General features: G+C 43.9%; 2 protein-coding genes across 3 annotated transcripts in view; one reads left to right on the top strand and one right to left on the bottom strand.

Annotated features, from left to right (window-relative positions):
* LOC147859498 (signal recognition particle-related / SRP-like protein) overlaps positions 1-9,968 on the bottom strand; it is a 21,798-nt gene extending 11,830 nt beyond the window's left edge. The window contains exon 1 of one of the 2 annotated variants that reach the window (XM_087325481.1): positions 9,945-9,968. Coding sequence is in view for 1 of the 2 variants with exons in the window: in XM_087325479.1 (XP_087181605.1) it covers positions 9,801-9,860 (60 nt within the window). In the remaining variant the exon portion in view is untranslated. Of the gene's footprint in view, positions 1-9,800; positions 9,925-9,944 lie in introns of those variants that run through there. The other variant, XM_087325479.1, reaches the window with a different exon arrangement.
* Positions 2,252-3,917, top strand: LOC147859499 (uncharacterized). Its single transcript, XM_087325976.1, has 2 exons — positions 2,252-3,321; positions 3,426-3,917. The coding sequence occupies exons 1-2, from the start codon at positions 2,376-2,378 to the stop codon at positions 3,479-3,481; spliced, it is 1,002 nt and encodes a 333-aa protein (XP_087182102.1). The 5' UTR covers positions 2,252-2,375; the 3' UTR covers positions 3,482-3,917.
* Positions 9,969-23,292: the final 13,324 nt, after the last annotated feature.

Raw genomic sequence — 23,292 nt, 5'->3', positions numbered from 1 at the left:
TCGGTGCACTTTGGACACACCCTGGCCGTCTAGAGGAGATTTTGAGGGTATCTGATATACTTTTTTTGGTAGAAACACATCAAAGTCCAAATCGAGGATTACCACGAGTTGATGGTTTTCGTTGGGAATCTGTCTTTAGACAAACCTCACGTCGACACACTACTAGAGGGTCTGGAGGGGTTGCGATATTATTTCGGAGAGAGATACATAGTAGGATAGAAATACTAAAGAAAGACCCAGAAGCCCGTTTTATGTGGGTGAAAGTACTCACTAGCAAAGATCAGGTGATATTTATTGCCATTTGTTACTTCCCCCCGAAAGGATCTCGGTATAATATGGTTGGAGTGGCGAGTATAGTTGATGAAGGAACGCCACATGGGCCTTCTCCATACGAACCTTTATCGGATGACATAATCCGATATTCTTCTCAAGGGGAAGTCTTCCTTGTAGGAGATTTCAATGCGAGAACCCAATCCCGCCAATGCACAATATTTCAGATGGATAGAAACCTAGAAATGGTGAATGTCGACCCTTTAGCCTTAGGCATAACACGTACATCAAAAGATCAAGGTGCGGACGCCACAAGCTTTGGCCATCATCTGCTTGAACTTGGAAGCCGACACCAGATGATCATATATAATGGCTTAGCCAAGTGGCCGGGCTCGGAAGAGCTCACATGTTTCCCACATGGAGGAGGGGAAAGCACAGTTGATTACCTAATAGGACGCCCTGAAGCTACCCACATGGTTAGCTCCTTCCGGGTGGCCCCATGCCCCATTGGCGCAGACCATAGCTTCCTATACTTTGAGCTAAAATGTGACGCCTCCCACGCCACCAACTCTAGTAAACCAACCCATCGCACTATAATACATTTCACGCATGAGCTCGCTGACATCTATTCTCGACATGTTCAAGCGCATCTCTCCTCTTTTGATTCTTCCTTGCCTTTAGAGCACCTCACTACAGAACTCACACACATCCTCCACTCAGCAGCAACTAGTAGCTTCCCATACACGAAAGACTCCAATCATAGTAGAGTTGGGTCTATGCCACAGAACAAGTGGTATGATGAGGATTGTAGAGAGTTGTATAGACAACTTAAAGTATCGCGGCTTAGTGGTACTATTTCCTCAGTACAGGATCGCAAAGAGATGCGCAAGATGACACGTCGTAAAAGACGGGCTTGGGAAGCATCTCAATATTGGGAACTCTACCATATGCTCATGAGTAGGGATTGTGCCCTCGCATGGAAGAGGCTACGGGAACCGAGACCACAAACACCCATCGAGGATCCCAATATTTGGCACACATATATTGAGAGACTCTACCATGTCCTGAACCAACCACCCATTCCAATGCCCTCCACACCTCGACCTACCATGGGGACACTCTTCACGACCTCTAGGGTCACGAAGGTCATCAAAAAATTACAACATAGGAAATCCATGGACCACACAGGATTGTGTGCCGAGCACATCATATATGCTCGAGAGTGCCTAGCCCCCCTTCTCGCTCTAATCTTCAACCACGCCCTCGCCGAGGGTTTTCCACCACAATGGGCCATGAACACAGTGGCCCCTATACATAAAGGAGGGGACTCAATGGACCCAAATACATATAGGACCGTTATGATAGGTCATACGCTCGCTAAACTATATGGTGCAGTAATGGAAGCGGAGCTCAGTGATTATATGGAAACATTAAGTCTTCGAGCACCTGAGCAAGCTGGCTTTAGACGAGCCTTCTCCACTATTGACCATATCTTCACACTCAGGTGCTTAATTGACCAGACAAAGGCTCGTAAGAAGAAACTATATTGTTGCTTTGTGGACTTTCGCAAGGCCTTTGACACGGTTCCTAGGGAAAGGTTGTTTGATAGACTTAAGAGCTTGGAGATACCAGATGACATGATCTGGGCCATTTATGCCCTATATGAGCAAGTCTCTGGGTGTGTAAGATGCCCAGGTGGCCTATCCGATTGTTTCACTAGCACCATTGGTGTAAAACAGGGTTGCCCCCTATCACCGACTCTTTTTGGGATCTACATTGATGAGATCACTGATTTTATTGCTCGTAAGGGAGGCGAGGGAGTAGCTATTGGGGAGACGCAAGTTAGTCTCTTACTCTACGCAGACGACATTGTCTTGCTCTCAAAGTCGGAACACGACCTACAAAAGCATCTTAATGCCCTGTATGACTTTTGTACACAACGAGGACTGGTAGTGAATTTAGCGAAAACTAAAGTCCTTATCTTTCATACATCGTCCCGAGTTAGGAGTCAATGTCACCTAATCCTCTCTCATAAACCAGTTGAGGTAGTGGGATCGTATGTATACTTGGGAGTCCCCTTTAGTGCTCGCTCAGGTAAATTCTCGATGACCCAGGCAGCCAAAGATAGGCTAACGAGAGGGTATGCATCCCTCTCACTCTTAGAGAGACAATGCCATCAAGCATACTTTCAAGAGCCACGGACTAAGGGATGGCTTTTTGACTCATTAGTGACCCCGTCCCTCATGTATGCATCAGTAGTATGGGCTCCAGGTTTACCATCTTTCATGTGGACGCAATTAGAGAGACCTTTAGCGACGATGTTATCACGTCAACTCCGAAGCAAATCGACAGTACCACATGACATTATTAGAGCTGAGTTCAGTCTACCCCCGATGTTAGTAGAAGCACTCTTTCAAGTGGTAGTTTTTATTCATCGGATACATAGCCAACCACAAGATAGGATATCCCGTCGAGCCTTTGAGGCGTCCCGATCTTTATATGTGTCTGGCGACACTAGCTCTTGGTATAGCATCGTGGTGAGTTGGCTCCGTGCGAACGGCATAGACATTAATAACCTACCTCCCCTTAAGTACAACCATGGGACTGATCAAACTTTAATCTCTCACGAAGATCGTAATAAAGTGATACGCCAAGAAATATGGCAAATTTACACTCGATACAAATGGATCACCCCACGAGAACCACTCCCATCTAAAATGGTGTACTATAAGGAACACTTCTTGCGCTTCTCTACGCTAGGCTTTATTACACGACCAAGATATTTAGATACATTCTTATCAAACGCACTAAGGGTGGCCATTGGACAACTTAGGATATCATCTCACCAACTTGAGATTGAGAATGGTCGGGCTAATAGAGTCCCTAGAGAGGAAAGGTTATGTAGGTTATGCCACATAGAGATAGAGGATGAGTATCACTTCACATGCAAATGCCCAACTTATGCCGAGATACGAGCGGAATACCAAGACATACTAGGACCCTCTCCCACCCTCTCCAAACTATTAGATACCCCGAATGTAAAGAGACTAGGTAGATATATCTTAGACCTAAAACAACATAGGGAGAATAAATTACAAAGTGCTAACGATAACCCTCTTAGTATTCATCACCATGTAACTAGTGTAATTTTTCAGGAACAAGGGGAGACGATGAATGTGGATACACTTACGCCGCTCGGCCTCTCCCTTGAGGAAGCAAAAATGCAAAGAACAACGAAACGCCCTCGAATATTGGGCTTCAAAACAAGTCAACGTGGAGTAGACAAGATTAAGAAGATAAGGGAACGTGAGCTACGTCGACTAGAAGCTATGGTTGGGGTACCTCTTACATGGGGACCACGGGCCACATCCACATCGCAACCCTTTGACCTTCCGCTTCTCTTCGAGAGACTTGGATGGAAATGAAAATAACAATTGTATAACACCATTTTCATTGTAGTAGAACATGTTTCTATATAAAACATGTTTGTTATTTTTTAGAACTATTTAGCTTAAACTCTATTTTTCATCTTATTTTTATTTTTACTTCGATGAATGGGTAAATATCCCATTTTTGTTGTAAACCATTTGTCTCATGGGCCAATTTTGGCCTTAGAAGACGTTAATATATCTTTCTTTCTTTCTTTCTTTATTTCAGTTGGGTATGAGTCATCTTCTGAAACTTCTTCAGCTAGATGGGCTTCTACTCTAGATGATTTGTGTATTTGATATGATTGTTTATTTCTAGTTTGTTTAAACCTATATTGATTGTTTGTGGGTTGAAATTTCTTGTAGACAGTGCAGAAAATTTGTGAGAACTTGAGGCCTTTGATTTGTGGTCTAGAATTTTTAGGATAGTTTTTACGCCTAAAGCGACAAGCTCAAGATATGAGTGCTGTAACTGAATATGGCAAACACTTTCTAGCTTTTGGGAAGTGCGCATGAATTTGTACATATAATGGATTGTTACAATGGCCTTGATCAGATGCTTTGACATGTTGGAACCCAAAAGCAGGGTAATACGAAACTTGGTAGAGTAATACGAAATAGTTGGTATGATGAGGAATGTCGTGATACAAGGAGATGCTTGCGGCATGAACTAACTCGGGGCATTTATACACACAAACAAGCGAGAGCAACCTTCCAACACCTTGTAAGGAAGACGAAGAGATTGTATTTAGCTAAATTTGAAGATCATTTGTATCGCTTGTTTGTAGGACAAGAAAGTAAAAGAGCATTGAAAATGTTTAATGAGAGGCAACCTATACCACACAACTGACCTCACCTCAGGTGTGGCATGAATATGCAAAGGTCCTATGTGATATCCCAGAGCAACCTCCTCTTCCCCACGCACATGGCTCACGCCCACATGAATCAACCCGTTTTACTCCACAAAATGTAAGAAATGCCATTGATCGGTTACAATTTGGCAAGGCCTAGGATCATGATGGATTGGTGGGTGAGCACTTTGTCTATGCCCGTGACACCTTTCTCCCACTGCTAGCACACATCTTTAATAGAGCCATGTGTGAAGGTTTCCCTACTAGATGGACTCAGCATACCATTGTGCCGATCCTCAAGAGTGGACACCCCACGATGCCAAGCAACATAGGACAATCATGATTGGCCATTACTTGGCTAAACTATATGGCTCGATTCTAGAATCAGAATTGAGTATATGGGCAGAGCGGAATAGCTGCCGTTCAGCTGGACCGGCAGGCTTTCAGAAGGGGTTCACAACTTTGGATCACATATTGACCCTCCGGGCCCTTAATGAGGAGCTCATATAATAAGAGGATTTATTGCTGCTTTGAGGATTTCCGAAAAGCCTTTGACACTATGTCATGTGCTCGGCTTATGCAACGGCTAGAAGCCCTTGGTGTTCCTACAGATATGCAATGGGGAATCTATGCACTCTATGAATCCATGTCAGGAAAAGTGCGGTCTTCCAAGGGTCTGTCAGAGGCGGTGGCTAGCACCATCAGAGTGAAGCAAGGATGCCCACTATCACCCACTCTCTTCGGTCTCTATATAGATGAGGGATCACATTACATAGAGAGATTAGGGGGTTCGGGAGCATGCCTAGTAGGTATAGCTATACAAATATTACTATATGCTGATGATATTGTGCTGATTTCTGACTCTTTGGAGGGACTACAAAGACATCTAAATGCCTTAAAACTATTTTGTACGAACAAAGGTTTGTCGATAAACATGGATAAAACTAAAATGATGGTGTTTAACACCACTCAAGCATGGGTAACAAGATCAGAACTGGAATTCTTCTTGGGAGAGAAAAAGGTGGAATACACATGCTCCTACACATACCTCGGAGTAACATTTACAAGGCCTAGGTTCTCCTTACAGGAGGCTGCTTGTGCCCAACTTTCTCGTGGATATGCAGCCCTTGGTGCTCTTGAGAGCCAATGTGCACATTTGCAGTTCCAAGAGCCACAAACTAAGTTGGGTTATTTGATACAGTTGTCACACCAACTCTTCTCTATGGAGTAGGAATGTGAGGACCAAGGCTTAACAAGGCAAATCATTGGAAAGATTTAGAGAGATCTTTAGTGCCAATGATTTACTACATTATAAGGAGTAAAGCATCAGTGCCCCATGATATAATCTAGGCAGAGATGGGAGCAGCACATATAATCACCGATGCATTGTTCCGATCAGTGACATTTATCCAACGCCTTTGGGAGCACCCTAAACAAAGGTACCCAAGGTTGGCACTTATGTCATCAAGACAACTGGCTGAAAATGGAGACATTCATTGTTGGTATGCTGAAATGCAACAATGGTTCGAGTCACATGGCATGAATATAAATGCACTACCCCTGTTCCAATATAGCTTGGACTGTCCCCATCTAAATATGACCAAAGTGGAAAAGAATAGAGCGATCCAAACTGATATTGTTAACTTGGAAAACAAGATAACATGGATCAGCCCAAAACATCACTTGGTACAAAGATGGCCCACTATAAGACACACTTCTTACACACATCGGAGGATGGATTCATCATCAAGCCACCTTATATGGACATACATCTATCCTATGCGTTGCACATTGTGATAGGGTGGTTGCGAACTTCGTCACATCAGTTACAGATTGAGGTAGGCAGATAGATATACATGAATACCTCTAGAAGAAAGAATTTCCCAATTGTGTCATCAAGGAGTGGAATCCGAAGAACACTATGTTTGTCATTGTAGTGTCTTTTTATGAAATCAGAGGGAGATACCATTGCCTCTTTAAACAAGGCTTTGGCCCGCTACGCAAGGTAATAGAATATGAGGACCAACGGTGCCTAGGACTTTTCTTGCTAGAGTTCAAGGACTTCGGGAAAAGTTGTTGAAGAATACAGCCACATAAGCTCATCCACAAAGAACAATCACAACTTTCTTTAGCCTCATCACTCCTACTAATGCTACAAGTCAATCAAGGGATACACAAATGGGCTCCTGACCACGACATAACAAAGGGGTTACAATTGATCGGGCAATAGCAATTTGTTGTACACGTAGGTCCCGGCCCCATGGACTACGACCTCAATACCTTGTCATCGACAAATAAAGGCCATTATCTCCCACCATCACAGGAGCTTCCCTCGCTTCAGAGACCTTTCCATTCTAGATCGACCTATGCTAGAGACTTTCAAAGACAAAAGCTACAATATATTTAACTTGAGAATCTCACATGTGCCGAAAACCAAATTCCCTCGTCTCCTTTTATCTTATTTACTTTTATATTTACGGAGTAATATTAATTTTATTTTGATTTGTTGTTCTCAAAGACGAGGCAACACTTACGATGTAATCTCTTGTTTGGTCTTATAGGCCATTTTGGCCTCTTAAAAGACGTTAATATTTCTTTCTTTCTTTCTTTCTTTTGTTTTTTCTATGCTACCCCTCTATGGCGGCATGTTAAGCATAAGTAAAAAGGGAAGCTGAAATTGTGCAAATAGCCCCCTCTTTTTTACTTATTATTTTTATAGTTGCAGGTTCAACTCAAGTGGAAAAACCCCCACAGGTGGAATGGGGAATCCATATACACAATCGTGATAGGCATAACAGATTCAATGCGATGCTGATTCAGCACAAAAAGACCAGGATCCAAACCTACAGATGTGGAATGGGACCTACAGACTCAGTTAGGTGCTGAGTGGATGGAGGAAGAGAGACTTAGAGAAAGGGTGGCTAGCACTGAGGTGTATCTGCCCACTTCCTTCAGAATTTGATGGCCTGATCACAGCATTGACCACTCAGGTGCAGAATCTTCCATTTTCCTTCAGGAGATCTCAACATTGATTAGGATGAGTTGTGGCAAGGCATTCAGAATTCATCGAATACAAACTTTGCCTTCCCTACAAGATGTGGCAAAGATAATGAAAAGCAGAAGAAAACACAAGAAATGTTATTGAGCAGGGGAACATTTGGCCCAGAACATTAAAAAAACACCAACTGTCAACAAGAGTTTTATGCATTCAGTTGAGAAAGAAAGAGTGGAATTGTGACAATCTGATGAAATGGATAGCATCATGTCTATAGGCCTTATGGAGAAATCTCAAATGCAGGGTCATCAGGAAACGCTTGGCTTCTAGATAGACGAATGAGCCAATAAATGATGCGTTGAAGATATTGGTATCCGAAATTGAGGAATATTGACAGTGTTCATAACAGTAGGGAACATCCAAAAGTGCCCATCATGGGAAGCAAATCAATTTACGTGAAGAATCAAGTAAGTGGAACAAAGAATTTTGCCAATATACTTCTGGTTCACGAATCCAACTGAATCAACTGTCTATCATAAAGTTGGCAGATGTTGGATATGAAGCAGCCTCCTGCAAGTCTGCATAAACCAATAACCTGGAAAACCATGTGGGATACATTACTCAGATCATTGGACCAGTATCAGATGTTGCTCTTTCTCCAAAGAAAATGCAGAATATTTACAACTCACACAAAACAAGTAGTTGGATTCACAAAGAGGAGACAAAATATGACTGAGAAAATTGCATTGGTCTTAAAAGTGTATAAGATTGTAACAAATGCTAAGATGTAGCATCCCTGTTTTGGTACTTGAGTCTCCTGATAATATGGAAAATCTAGACAAATGGGCTTTTGTGCACGACATGCCTGGGCCCGTTTGAGGTTTGCACAACAGGCAAGAAGCATAGAAGTCTTTCTACCAGTATGCAGAGAGAATGAAGACTTCTTAGAGTTTATTCATGTTAAAAACTGTGGAAGCTGAGGTCCAAATTCATGATGAAGGATAATTGTGTACTGTATTTTTGTAACTCAAATCAAATGTGCCCTCTTAATTCTTAATGTGTTCAAGATGGAGAATTGAAGTTGACTTCCACACCAGTGGAGGTCAATCTGAAGCTGATGAAGAATGGAAGTGGAAAGATGGAGAGGATAGACAAACACAGAACTCTTGTGTCTCCTATATCCGTGCAACAAGTTTGCAAAGGATCCAACAAAGATTCATTGGCAAGTCGAGATGCACGTTCTAAGGTACATAAGGAGTGTCATAGAGCTTAGTACCCAGTTTGGCCAAGGATTAACCTGGCCAGATATTGGGATTTCAACTAGAATGTTGAACAAGAGGATAAAATGTCTAACCAGATATTCTCTCTCTGGGATCCGGAATACTTTCCAGGATAAGCACCAGATGTAATCAAATGTCTAATTGTCCTCAACCGAAGCTCAGTACAAGGCAGCAGGCTAATGCGGGACATAAGGCAGTGTGACTGAGGAATCTCTCGAGGATGTCAGATACCAATTGACAGATAGCCAGCAACAATAAAAGTTGCATGACTACCGTGAAGAATCTAGTGTTCTGTGGGCAGATCAACCATAAAAGACTTATTTTCCCATCAGCGGAATAATATCACTTTCATTCCATTTCACTGCTACGTGCAAGACAAGAAAGCAAACATTATGAGCTAAAAAGAATAAGTCAAACAAACATGCGTTAGAAAATAGGTAAATTCCTAAAAATTCTTGGAAAATATGTAACTGGTTAAGTTACAGAGCTCATCATGTGTCACTGAATAAAATAGGAAAAACAACACCAAATTGCATGTTTACGCATTAATTTTATATAATGTATAGATACACCCGAAGATTTAACATCACAAATTCACATATATCTTTCTACGCTTGTTTTGCAGAGCAGTGATGAATTCGCAACATTTGATTCTAACTGAACATAAATAAAAGGCACTGGTGGGCAAATAAGTGATACCATCATGGAATGGATTTTTAAAACCTTGTGCTATTTTCCGGTAAGTATCCAAAAAAGTAAGGCAATCTTGTATGTTCTCCACTTGATGGAAAAGGGCTGAATCATTTGTTCCACCAAAAAATGACAGTTTTATATTTTTTATCATATTTAAAGACTAGGTGCATTAGGAAATTAACAAAAGAAAAACTAGCTAAGAGTCCATGTACAAGAAATAGAAATAGAGACTATGAACAAAACATTCAAAAAATATGACATTAAAAACAAAAAGCTACACTACCTTCACGGATATGACTGATTTCTGTTTTTTTGGGTTTTTCTCGTGAGAATTTGTAATCATAAGAGATTGCTCATGAATTTTGACATAGAAACAAAAGATTTCCTTCTTCTTCTTTTAAACACCTTGCTAACGTAGATCTGATACCTTTCATCAATGATAAGATCATCTCTGCCTCTGTTATTCTTCTCATCAATTTCCCTACAAATTAAATAAACAGAGAATATAGGAGCACTCACCGTAGCTCCTGGTGTTGTGTATAGGAAGCCCTTTCTGAGACAGAAGCTAATTGTCTGCTGTTGTATACATATATATATGAAGGGGGGGATTTTTGCATAATTACGTAAATACCCTCCATGTTTCCAAGAATTGCCGGAGAATACCCACCATTTTCTCGGTACATGAGAGGAAGGTTCATTCAATGCAAGGCTTTTGGTTTATAGTGTGTGTGTTTTTTCCAAAAAAAGATACTACATTAGTATTAGAAAACGTCATAAGGCTATACATACAAGATATACAAGAATTTGGAGATCTATGGATGTTGCTTACACCCATTGTCGTATGGTGCATATGGACGGCAAAAAGTAACATGGTATTTTTAGGAAATAAACGGCCTCCGGCTGAATTTATTAAGCTAATATGGCACACACTGATAACTACATTGAGGGCGCGATATGAGCGGATTGATGGAACTGATGATGCTTCAGAACTGATGAGGATGAATTCCAGAAAACGGTGGTGTGCTACACCGATGGCTACAAAAAATGGAATGGATATACATGGTACCCAGATGGTTGTTCCCACCCTCCCATTAGTTGAAATAGGGGCATGAATGAGATGAGATATATAGAGAAGTGGGTGGATAGTGGGTGGATAACTAAGAAATAGATCTAGAGACATATGCGAAACTATAAGATAAATATGAGATGTCACCCAAATGTAAGTAGACGTCTAGTGGCGAGATTTTGTACAATCAACCTAGGGTATGTAGTAGTTGAGGATGATAGGATAATTTAGGCAAGGACTGCCTAGTAAGGGGACTAAAGTTGTGTACAAGACATATTTAACTAACCATTCGGTTAAGTGTGTGTCCATTCTTTTAAGTGCGCTTTTTTGGGAGGCGAAAATCTAGTTCAAAAAATTTACATTGTTTCTTAACAAAATTACATAGAATGATATTCGAACGAGGAAAGAAAGAAGCATTTGCAAAGCATCCCTGTCTTTGGCAAGATCGTCTCCATTAGATAAACTATTGATGGTGGGGACATTAAAGGAAATAAGTGAGGATGTTGTCATGATAGGTCATGGTACTAAATTCTAATCACGCATCGGCAATTCAAGAAGTGGATGTTAGGGCAACAAAGGAGAGTTCTGACATTGTCATTATGGATGACAAATTTGCATTAGTGGTGAAAGTGGTACGGTGAGGCCGATTGGTTTTTGTCAACATGTCAAAATTCATCTAGTTCCAATTGACTCCTATTATAGAGAAAGGCACACACAAGGTTTTCAATTGTTTGAGCAAATGCCTAAGAGAGCAATCTAAGCCATGGAAATGGCAACCAATAGACCGAAAAACCCTAGGGACATCATGAGAGGAATAAGGAAGAACGAAACTAAGTTTTCATATTTACAACAATACTCCTCCCTTGGCTTGTTCTAAGTCGAGACAATTTCATGAGTCCCTTGCCCTACTTTTAACCCAACTCTTATGGTTAGGGTTTCTTCATTTTTTATTTTTTATGGGGTTACTTATGTGACTCATGGTGAGTAAACAAAACCCAAGGGCATCGGTGGAGGATTTGGGATTAACTTCCACTTGAATTAGGCAGCAATCTTCGTAAATTTTGTGGTGCAACAAGATCCCCAGGGAATGTGCCCTTAACTAACGTGTAGCTATTATGGGTGAATTCGATTATGGATATGTTGGGAGCACTAGACAGAAAGCCAACCGATAATTTGTTGAACATGCCCCCAATTGGGTAGAAGGAACCCACGTATATAATCTAATATAGAGCAGGTCATTGATAATCTACTAAACATGCCCCAAAGAGCCCATTGATAATCCACAACATATTAGGTCATTGATCATTTTCCTAAACATACCCCCAATCTAGTGGAAAGAGCCCAACGATAATCCGATGCAAAGCAGCCCGTTAACAAATTGTTAAAGATGCCCCTAATCATGTGGAAAGAGCCCCTAATTTTTTTATTATCTCTAATGTGTCATGGAGGAACATCTCCTTCCAAGCCATCTATTGCTTTGTCACACTTAACCCTTCTGGTTAAGGAAGAGAGGATCATGAGGCTAATTGGTGTACCAAATGCCTAACCCTTAAGTGCACAACTCAATTAAGTGCGCACTTATTCCCCAATATCAAAGTGCATACTTAACTGAATGTTTATTGTACCACATATCCCCTTTTTTCTAAATTCTAACTGTCGGTTTAAATAAATACTTTGGTGTAGAGTAAAACCACTCCACCTTATAAAAAATGGGTCTATAAAATACACCTATGTCCCAAGTGGCATGAAACTCACAACATAACTTTCATGAATTGCCCGAAATTGTCACAGACAGGTAAACGACTAAATACTAAGACAGAGCGAGAGCATAAGCAAGAGAACAAGAAAGGGAGAGAGAAAATAGACAAGATAGCAAGAACTGATATTATGCTTCCATAACTGGTGTTGTTCACCTTGATTGTAATCAAGGTGCACCCGAGTATTTATACTAGAATGTGGAGGTATGCATGTAAGCTAGGAAACTTCTAGAGAGTGCATGAAGGTACATTCTCTAGAAGTTTCTTGAAAGTTCTAGTGATTAATCTAAAATGTAATAAGTTGAATATTATACAATACAATAATGCATAGATGGATGTAGCTCAAATGGTAAGGTTGCCCAATAAGACCAGGAGGTGATGGCTTAACCCCCCCCCCCCACACATTCCATGTGGCATCCTATCTATGACATTAATACCCACCAATCTATATTTAAAAGCACAATCGTATCCCACAGCTTCAAAATGCAATCATGATATCAATCGCATAGTTATACTACATAAAGGTAAGTATTCTTGTAAATCTCGAGAGAACTCATGGGTTACCTTTGTTGGACATCTGGCTCAGAACATGTGCAATCTAATACTTGGGACATACTTATTCATACAAAGTACTCGATATATAAGCCCTATGTAAGGACTCAATTATGGGTCATGTCACTAATTATCATCGACAAGCATTTGCTTTTCGTGGGGCAAGCAATGATTGCCTGCAACCTAAGGAAATGTGAACCACAATATAAATAATGGGCGAAGGCAACGATAATTTAAGTGCATATCACTATATTGTTGTAGTATATCATTAGTTGATCTACCTAATGTTAGTGTTTAATTAAGTATCAATCGTATAAAAATATTAACCTAGGCTGATATACCTAATGTAAATGTTCAATTAAGTATTGTGGATTTCATAATTACTAATTTGGCCTACCATGCAAGGGAGCATATTATAAGTCTTGGAGAAAACCAATGTGACATGCTTCCCCCTTTTGTCCAACGATAAATTTGTTTCCCATTTGTCAACCACCAAACTCGATTACCATTGTCAAAGACATTCTCTACACCTCACGAGATAATAAGCTCGTAGATACTTAACAATTCAAGAGTATTGTGTGTCTTGCCCTACATAGTATAAAGGGCTCGAAATTGTGGGTAATGTTTTACTATTGTGTTGTGTTGTAACAATATGTGCACGATAAGTTAAGTGTGGATGCTTACTGAAGAGGAATGTCCAATTCCTAATTTATTATTCTTCCTCCTTAGTGTTGTGTAGTGCATGCCTACTTTCATTAATGTTTCCTTGATGTTATGTTTGCCAACCGTTGTCATGAAGAATTCCGGCTATATGGAGAGAAAGGGGTTGAACTCATGTGAACGGGGGTTTTGGCGTGAGGAGGAAGACTGGTTGGATTGGCGCAGGAACAAGGATGTGTCAAGGCACAAAACACAAGCACCGGAGTACTAGAAATGTAAATTGTTACCCGGTCGGCAAGAAGGCTTAAGGATGTCCAGACCAGAGTGTGAAAGGAATAGTTTATTCGGGAACTGTTGTAATTATTTTATTAATATGGACGGACAGACCGAAATTGGTATATGCCGATCCGGATCCGGACCAATTCCGAATAGGTGCCGGTTGGCACCGTTTTATACTTCGCACAGGAGACCTATATAAAGGCCCAATTACAATGTAATTGACAGCGGATAATTAATATAACTTATTGCCTTAACCTTTTAGTATTGATTACCGTTATGTACTCATTGTTATATCTTACGTGTGTAATGACGTATTGCTAAGTAACCAATTAAGGTCTAATTAAGCGTTGTGTCGTAAGTCATCTTGCCGTAACACCCTTTGGTGAAGTGTCTTAAGTGGACAACATGTGTTAGGCTATTGTCTGGCCCTAAGGATTAACACAGTTTTTGGCGACCACGATGGCCTTAACCGCAACACAGATCCAAGCATCGGTGACTCCGGTGGATGTACATACGAATAAGACCCCGGAGACAGAAATTGTTCCGGAGAAAGATGCGGCGCAAGCCCAAGAGCTTGCCAAATAAAGCGACGAACTTGCCGCACAAGAAGCACTACGGAGCTGCGAACGAGATTTGAAGAAAGCAGCAGAAGAGGAGTTAAGGAAAACTGTTGAAAACCTCCGCCGGGCAGAAGAAAATCTGCGGAAAGGGCATCAAGCTTACGACTGGCTAAAGGAGGAAAAAGAAAAATTGTTGCAGCAGAAGGACAAGCTGCAACGGATGGCGGAGATGGAAATCAAAAGGTTGAAGGAAGAACTCCGTCAACAGAAGGATCGGGAGGACCGCTCGCGCCGGCAGATCAACCAGAGGTTGAAGTAGAAGACTGATGATTTTGATCATCTGCACCGGGATTACAAGCAGCTGGAGACGGAGTATAAGCAACAACAGGAAAGGATGACCAAGCTCCGACAGGAAGTTGATAGGGCCACAACGGCACTCGCCGACAAACGAGCTGAGAATACAAAGCTATTGGAGGAAGCGGCGAGGGACCGGATGGAGCTCCACAAGCAAAACCCCGAAGAAAAGGAAAGAGTGACAATGGTGTTACAGAGGTTGCAAACAACCTATTAAAGTCAATTGTCGCATTATAGGGAGCAGGAGGCGGACACGGTCAGAATCATCAAGCAATTGAAAGAGGAGCGACAAGCCGCGAAGAACAAATCACGGATGGGAACCAAACGGATCTAGTACATCCTCCGGGCATGGCTCACCAAGACCAAACGCTGGATTGACGAGAGCTCTGTGTGATGGTGGACGAAATGGGCGCAGAATACGACGAAACTCCAATTGCTCAGGGCGGACGTGGAAAATCGGCGGAAGGAAGGTGACGACTGTTATATGCTGACATCGGAGGACTTCACTGCCATAAGGGATGAGCTGGCCGAAGATTTCACAGCCCTGGCGGATGAACAATTGGTGCAGGTCTGGCAGCTCATAGCTCAACTGGACGACGATCGGTTGGAGGCTCAAATCCTGTTTGAGAGTTATGAGCGGTCCCGGCTTCGGGAAGAAAAAGCAAGGAAAGCGGCAACGGTCAACCTTAGTGATGAGGAACTGTTGCCGGTACAAGGACCAAACGGGGACTAGGTCGGGGTCAGTCAGCTAGAGACAACTCCGACGGAGGAAACAACGAAGGAAACGCCGGTGCCAGAGCCACAAACGGAACAGCAGCCACAACAGCAACAGCCACAACAGCAACAACAGATTCCCAACGAGCCATTGGAAATTCTAGAGCAAAGCATTCTAGACATTTTGGACGAAGAGTAGCAGGGCCGGATAATGGGTTCGACATACAAGGTACTGTCCCACGGGCGTGCCATGTGTTACCCGGACGACAAGAAGGCTTAAGGATGTCCAGACCAGAGTGTTAAAGGAATAGTTTATTTGGGAACTGTTGTAATTATTTTATTAAGATGGACGGACGGACTGGAATCGGTATGCCGATCCGGATCTGGACCGATTCCGAATAGGTGCCGGTTGGCACCGTTTTGAACTTCGCACAGGAGACCTATATAAAGGCCCGATTACAATGTAATTGACAGCGGATAATTAATAGAACTTGTCGCCTTAACCTTTCAGTATATGATTACCGTTCTATACTCATTGTTATATCTTACATGTGTAATGACGTATTGCTAAGTAACCAATTAAGGTCTAATTAAGCGTTGTGTCGTAAGTCATCTTGCCGTAACACCCTTTGGTGAAGTGTCTTAAGTGGACACCCTGTGTTAGGCTGTTGTCCGGCCCTAAGGATTAACATAAATATGTGTAATATATTTAAGGTACTAGGTAGAGTAGTTAATGGGTACTTTATGTCCCACACATATAGAGATTCATAGGAAGAACTCTACATGGAGAGAATCGAGGGCAATCTCTGACAGAAAGGGTTGCCATTTACTTGCGATGTAATGGCCTCCCCTTGTGCTGTAAAAGGGGAGGTTTGAGACTGTTTTTGAGGATCCTCGTTTTCGGGAGAATGAAGTGTTGCAAGATCGAGCACTGTAGGTTTCGCTTCTCTGTGTTCTGCGTTCTATTGTCGTGGTGCGAGGCCTCCGTTTTGCACTGGTAGTTTGCGTGCTCCCGATCAGAGGCTCACCATCGTCTATGCGTGTGTGTGCGTCAGAGCTCGAAGCTCCATCATCAGCCTCATCCGGTTGTAATTTCTATTTCCTTTAATAATCATTAGTTTCCGAGTGTTCCTGTGCGTTTGGCATTCTCGAGTTTTACTCTGTCCCATTCCGGTTTGTGTGCGTTTATGAGAGCGTGAACCCGCAAGCTCGCGAGCCCACCGTTGCTAGCCGACAACAATTTCGGAATGGTATACATCTCGGAGCCCATGCACTCACTGCCCGACATCCGGGGATTGTTCCAAATTCAGTACTTATCCAGAAGCCTATCCGGCGAAATTATCCGAGCACCAATTCAGACAACCATTATTCTCTCGTCGGCTCATTGGTTCGAGACCCCGATGGTCCCACTCCGCTTCAACATATCCATGCGGAAATCCACGACATCTTTAGTGAACCCGAGGTGAAAGGGGGCGGTAGAGAAGTTCAAGATGAGAGAAAATGATCTTGCCAAAGCAATGGCAATGGTTGTTGGCCGCCTGGTTGATGCTCGTGAGAGGGCAAGTGGCCTCGACAGGGCCATAGAAACGGTAGTCGGCACGACAAGACGATTCATAGGGAAGGACGTCACGAACTACCTAGAGGCCTTCAAGGCTGAGATGTTGATGAGAGACATCCCAAATGATAAACGGTTGTCCGTGTTCTCCTAGGTTGTTACGCTGAGCATTCATGCAGAGGTGTTCGAGATGCAAGCTGACTGCCGAAGTTGGCCGGAGTTTGAGAAGCGGCTCCTTGAAAGATACGGTTTCGATGACCAGCTCCGGTTATCGAAGAGGGAGTTGATGGAGTGGGTAGAGAGCCCTAAAAAGGGGAGGAACACATCGACATTCCTCCAGGAGTTCGAGAAATGATTCGCGCGATTCTTAGCATTGGACCGAACTGTGCTCGATACGAGCAAGGTCCTGTTGTTTATTAAGTTGGTCAATCCCCTTGACCAAGAAAAGGTAGGTCTCCTATTGGAGACAGATGAAGGGTTCACGGCTGATTGGGCCATGGTGAAAAGAGTTTGCAACCGTTTCGACAAGCGGCGAGAATGGAACGATGCGGGGTCGTCGTTCGGCCCGGCCCGACTACCAAGAGGAAGCTAGAAGAACCGATTCCGACTCAGTTAGAAGATACAAGAAGGTGGCTCAAGTCAGGCACGGTTCCGACCGACATGGTAAAGGGACCATTCGGGGGCGCAACTTTGGAGGAGCTAACGAAGATGGTAAGAGACCTCCAAATTGCCCAGGCCCGGTGTTGCGTTGTTACGCGCGTGCATGTAGAAGGGGCGGGACCACAGGGGTCTTGGACTAGGGAGTAGAGGAGAAAGAATAAGATATGAGAAATGGAAGCTTAACACCGGATGAGAAGATGAAGAGTAGCACATAAGCATAGACCAAAATAGATGGAAGCAAGATCCACAACAAGATATATTAAAACGAACGATTGATTACAACGATGGTGGCCGCATGGACCGCACCAAAACTATGAGAAAACCCTAACCGGGGATGAACAAGGAGACCCTAAACGAAACCCTAACCCTGAAACGGTAAGAACTCTACACTAAGTGGTATACCTTTCATACGCAAAATAGGCAACCCTTCATAAGTGACCCCTCCCTTCCTTTTATAGCCCACGGAGGGAGGGACCTTACAATGTGGGACAAAATTTCCCCTCTTATTTCTATACACCATTTCCTAGTACACGTGTGTGCACATGTTGCACACCACCAACTTGCCCTTTCCACCCCGGTTTTCGCCTATGGACGAAAATCTTCACGACACTGGAGGGAAGGAGGTGACCAATCACGCAACTAATGCCCGCCGGTAGATCAAAGGTGTGTGTGGTGCGATGCAATCGGCAACATCCAGAAAGATTGTGTGGACTTCGCCAACGCGATCAAAAGCAACATGGTGTACTTGTGGAATGGTCGAGTACACGCAAGCGAGACACAAAGGCCCCTCGAGTTGAACATCAGCAGGGGTGCTATGAAGAGGTTGATGGAGGAGGAGCTGGCTCGGCATGCGGAAACCATTTACCACTCGACGTCGACGAGAATCCGAGTAGGTGGTGAAAAGAGTGTTGGCTTTAACAACAATTCCGGATTTTGGCCGCTTTTGCTATTGTAGCCTATCCAAGGTAAGGTTGAGGAAAGAAGAAGCGGGCCTCATGGAGAGGCGGTCCAGGAGGTCACAAGATGGAACAATCCGGTTGAGGAGGAGACCGGCTTTGTAGAAACCACGTGCCAGAACTACGAGGTTTTGGTTGAAGACAAGCGAGGCGGAAAGGCCGGCCCCTCGAACCAGTACGAGACCCATAGTGGGCTGAAGAAGAATGACGGAGGCCCAATCGGCTCATAAGAGAAGACGAAGTTGTCGAGCTTCCGGTTGAGCCTAGAGATAAAGAGGGCAGCGAACCTGTGAAAGGTTTTAGAAGAGCGGATCCTTGACAGCAAGGTGGAGTTGTTGTTAAGCGAGGTGTTGGCAATCCGGTTGAGGAGAAGACTGACTTTGTAGAAGCCGTGTGCTAGAACTAAAAGGTTTTGGTTGAAGACAAGTGAGTCGGAAAAGCCAGAGGGGCCGGCCCCTCAAATCGGTACGAGACCCGGAGTGGGCCAAAGAAGAATGATGGAGGCGAAGCTGGCTCACAAGAGAAGACGAAGTTGTCGAGCTTCTGGTTGAGCTTGGAGATAGAGAGGGTGACAGACCTGCGAAAGGTCTTAGAAGAGTAGATCCTCGACAACAACATCTCTGATTGCGAGAAGATATTGCAGAGGTTCGAGGGTGCTCGACTTACCTTCTCGGGGGAGAAGTCGGCATTCAGACGATCAGAGATCCTGGTGGTCGGTTGTTGTCCGCCAAAAGCGGACTAATGAGAAACAAGGCAAAAAGTAAAGAAACGGGCTAGGGGTATGCGTGTTAAAGTGACGCATGTAACGGTTCACGCATGAAGCGTAACCGACTATGCCCTGCATATATAAAGGGCATAGGAACATTGTAAGAGGGAGGTTTTTGGAGCATAACCCGTCTAATATAATCGTACTGTCTTTTCTGATCTCTTTGTTGATTATTCTCTGTCTCTATGTCGTTCGTAAGTGTATCTGTTTTTAAGGTACATAGTGCATTCGTGTTTAGTAGTGTACAATAGGTAGGAACTGGGTTGTAGCTGTATCCGGTTAACGCCTTACCTTTGCGAACACTTAGGGGCGCTCTACCCTTGTTGTACGATGAGCCTAGACATACTACAGTAGTCCATTCTCTGTACCACAAACCACCTTGAGCCATACCCCGAAGTACTGAGGGTAGGTTGTGTTCCTAATCGGTAAAATCGGCCACTTGTGTGGGTTGTATGGCCGGAAACCGTCTCAAACAAAGGTAGAGGCCATCTCGGCGAGAAAGGAAGAGTGCAGGTCGATCACAAAGGTCCGGCGGTTCCTGGGAGCATGCGTCTTCTACCACATTTGGATTTCGCACTACGCGCATATTGTCGAGCTGCTCTATGGCTTGTTGAAGAAAGGTCAGAAATTCGAATGGAGCGACAAACACACGGAGGTAATTCGAAGGTTAAAGGAAATGTTGACGGCGGCCTCGACTCTCCGGAAAGCGGTGTACAAGGCGAACACTCCGATTTACGTGACAATGGACACGAGTTTGATTGGAATCAAATGGGTGATCAATCAGGAGGATGAGGTCGGCACGTGGTTCCCCATCTAGTTCGGTGCGAAGGTGCTTAGCGAGCGGCAACGAGGATACACCCAGGTAAAACACGAACTTTGGGGTATCGTTTCGGCAATTAAGGCCAATAAAGACTACTTAATAGGGACGGAGGTAATAATCAGTACAGACTACCTACCGATTCTCAGTGTGGTTTCCAGATGCACAACCCTGGACCTGGCAATGCTCAGGTGGATCAAGTACATCAAGTCCCTGAACCCGGAGATACGACACATCTCCGGAAAAGACAACGTCATGGCCGATATGCTTTTGAGAGCATGGTTCGATGACGAACACAACATGGTATCGAAGGACGAAGAAGTTGGCTCGAATGTCAGCGAACAAATGTAGCACTCCGGCCTTGAACGAGTTCGACGAGAATGACTATGACAGGGAGTGGGTTCAAATCGGGCGGTTCCTAAGCACGATGGCACTAGACGCGTCGTGGACAAAGGAGGAAGCGGGTTGGATCAGGAAAAAGGTGTACCAGTTCTTCCTATCGAATAGTAAGATATGGAGGCACCTGAAGAAGTGGACCGACACACCGCTCTGGGTGGTGATGAAGGAGGACCGATGGGAGTTGGTATCGGAATTTCACGAAAGCCCCTGGTCCAGACACCAGGGCACGTGGGCCACGTTCGAAAAGCTAAAGAAAAAGTACTGGTGGCCCGGAATGTACAAGGACGTGCACGAAATCGTGAGGACATGCGAGAGTTGTCAGATACATTCCGAAATCCGGCACTGAGAAGAGTTCCACTCGACCTACCCGCTTGATAGGAACTAGCACGGAAGTATTGTTTGGCCACAACCGAGTCTCAAATCACTCTATGAAGGACCAAACACAGAAATTGGAAATAGGTATGATGAATGCACGTACACAAAACAACGATAGAGAACACAAGATATTTACGTGGAAAACCCTAATCGAGAAAAACCATGGGAGCCCATAGACTCCGACCAAGCAATCGGTGCACTTCTCAAGATGCACGTCTTTCACCTCCATAATGAGGTTGTCTTCGACAAGTCTTCTCATCCCCTTCTCGCTCATATGACACAGTCTCTTGTGCCACAGCTCACCGGCAGTGTCAGATGCTATGTTCAGTTCTTCCCGGCATATCCGGGCATGCATCATATATAGCGTGTTGATCTTCCGGGCTCGAGCCACAATTAGGCTTCTGTTGCTGAATTTCATGACTTTGTTCCAGATGCTACCCATGTAGCCTTCATCAAACGAACCTTCGGAACATGTCAGACATCTTTCAACAACAATTTGTATCTGGTTGATGTGATCAACAACACATCTCCTATGCCGACAATTCGGCCTGTACCTTCATTCCCCATCCGGACACAACCGTGATCTCCGGCTAGGTAGGGTGAGAAGCATTTCTGGTCCGGTGTCAAATGGAACGATGCTTTGGAATCGCAATCCACATTGTCTCGTCGCCAACAAGGTTTAACTCATTCTCCTTGGTAATGAGCATCAATTCTTCTTCACTTGTCACAATCGCCGATGTTCCCTTCCGATCCGAGCCTTTCTGGTCCAAACCCTTCTTCGAATCGGCACTGTCGGTTCCTTTCTCTTTCCGGAAATGCCGACAGTTCTTTTGGAAGTGCCCCCACTTCCCATAGTAGAAGCAAGTAGGCCTCCCCCTTGACTTCGACCTCGTCCCCGATTTGTCTCGGTTTTGGGGACTCAGATACCGGCCTCTTCCCCGATAATGGTCATCTTCCATGACCAAGGCCTTCGGATCGGTTCTAGACTCCCGGTCCTTTCGGCGAGATTCTTCATCTATGAAGGACCAAACACATAAATGGGAAATAGGTATGATGAATGCATGTACACAAAATAACGATAGAGAACACAAGATGTTTATGTGGAAAACCCTAATCGGGAAAAACCACGTGAGCCCACAGACTCCAAACTATCACTATATGAGAGGAAATACAAAGTGGAAACAGAGAGGCAACGACCTTGTGCTCACGATCTTCGCCAAATGGCAGTTACAACAAAAAGTGCTTGTGGCTACGCTCTAGCTCTCTCTCTCTCTCTCTCTCTACAACAATAATAACAACACCATCATCACAATGTGATTGCCCTAAGTCATGTTTATACTTATATGACTTTTGGGCTATTTATAAATATAACCTCAGTGGGTTTATCCTAACATAATTACAAATATGTCCTTGGATCCAGTTCGCACCGAATCCATACGGAATCATTGGTTCCGGTTTCCGGAACCCTTCCGAATCTAGCTCGTCTGGTTCTCATCCGGAGGGACCGAATTCCCAACACCGCTAGCCATACACTTCAAATGGATGGTCGATTTAGTGATGATGCCGATGGGGGTACCTGGTGCTCGCGAGAGAGGACCTGACGAACCAAGTGGAGGGCTGAGCGTTGCCGAACAAGACGACCGTCATAGTTTGCAAGTTCCTGATAGAGGATGTCATCTGTCGATACATGTGCATGGGAAAGATTGTGGCCGATCGAGGGTCGATGGACGCACAGGAAGCCGAGGAGCTATTTGACCGACTAGGGGTCAAGTTCTCCCTCACCATGACATACAATTCAAAAGCCAATGAGAAGGTTGAGCACGGCCACGGGCCGATTATGAAAGCATTAGTATGAGCATGCCACAGACGGGTTGGGAGCTGGCCGAGGCTTCTTCCTTATGCTTTGTGGGCCAACCGAACTACACACATTTCGGTAACAGAGTACATGCCGACTGAACTCATTTAGACAGAAGTCGATCATGCCTATGGAGCGGACAATCTCTTCCTGAATGGCGGTCGACTGTATGGAGGAAATGAGCCATGTTGGCAACGAAGATCCGACAGCTCCAGCGAAGACCGGAAGCGTCAAGCAAACGACTTTGACAATAGAGGAGTCGTGGAGGAAGAACAAGGATCGGTTTGAACGGACACACCAGCTCTAGCCAAAGAAGATCGAGGAAGGTGACTATGTGTTGGTTTATGACAACAACCTCGACAACCAGCACCGGTCAACCTGAAAATTCGCGAGGCGATGGTTTGAACCTTATGTGGTAATGAGCACAAACGACAATGCGACGTACAACCT

The sequence above is a fragment of the Azolla caroliniana genome, unplaced genomic scaffold (assembly GCF_043228905.1).
Source record: "Azolla caroliniana isolate FFs.n. ecotype wild unplaced genomic scaffold, voAzoCaro1.0.p SCAF_10, whole genome shotgun sequence".
In the NCBI taxonomy this organism is placed as follows: Eukaryota; Viridiplantae; Streptophyta; class Polypodiopsida; order Salviniales; family Salviniaceae; genus Azolla; species Azolla caroliniana.
Note: the sequence above shows the minus strand (reverse complement) of the source record. Positions and strands in the feature narration are given on the sequence as shown.

What these genes read in the sequence shown, in the direction of transcription:
- LOC147859499 (XM_087325976.1), top strand. Translation starts at nt 2,376, where the DNA reads ATGACCCAGGCAGCCAAAGATAGGCTAACGAGAGGGTATGCATCCCTC. An exon ending in CCCGAATGTAAAGAGACTAG is followed by an intron (nt 3,322 to 3,425) that starts GTAGATATATCT and finishes GTAATTTTTCAG; the next exon opens with GAACAAGGGGAGACGATGAA.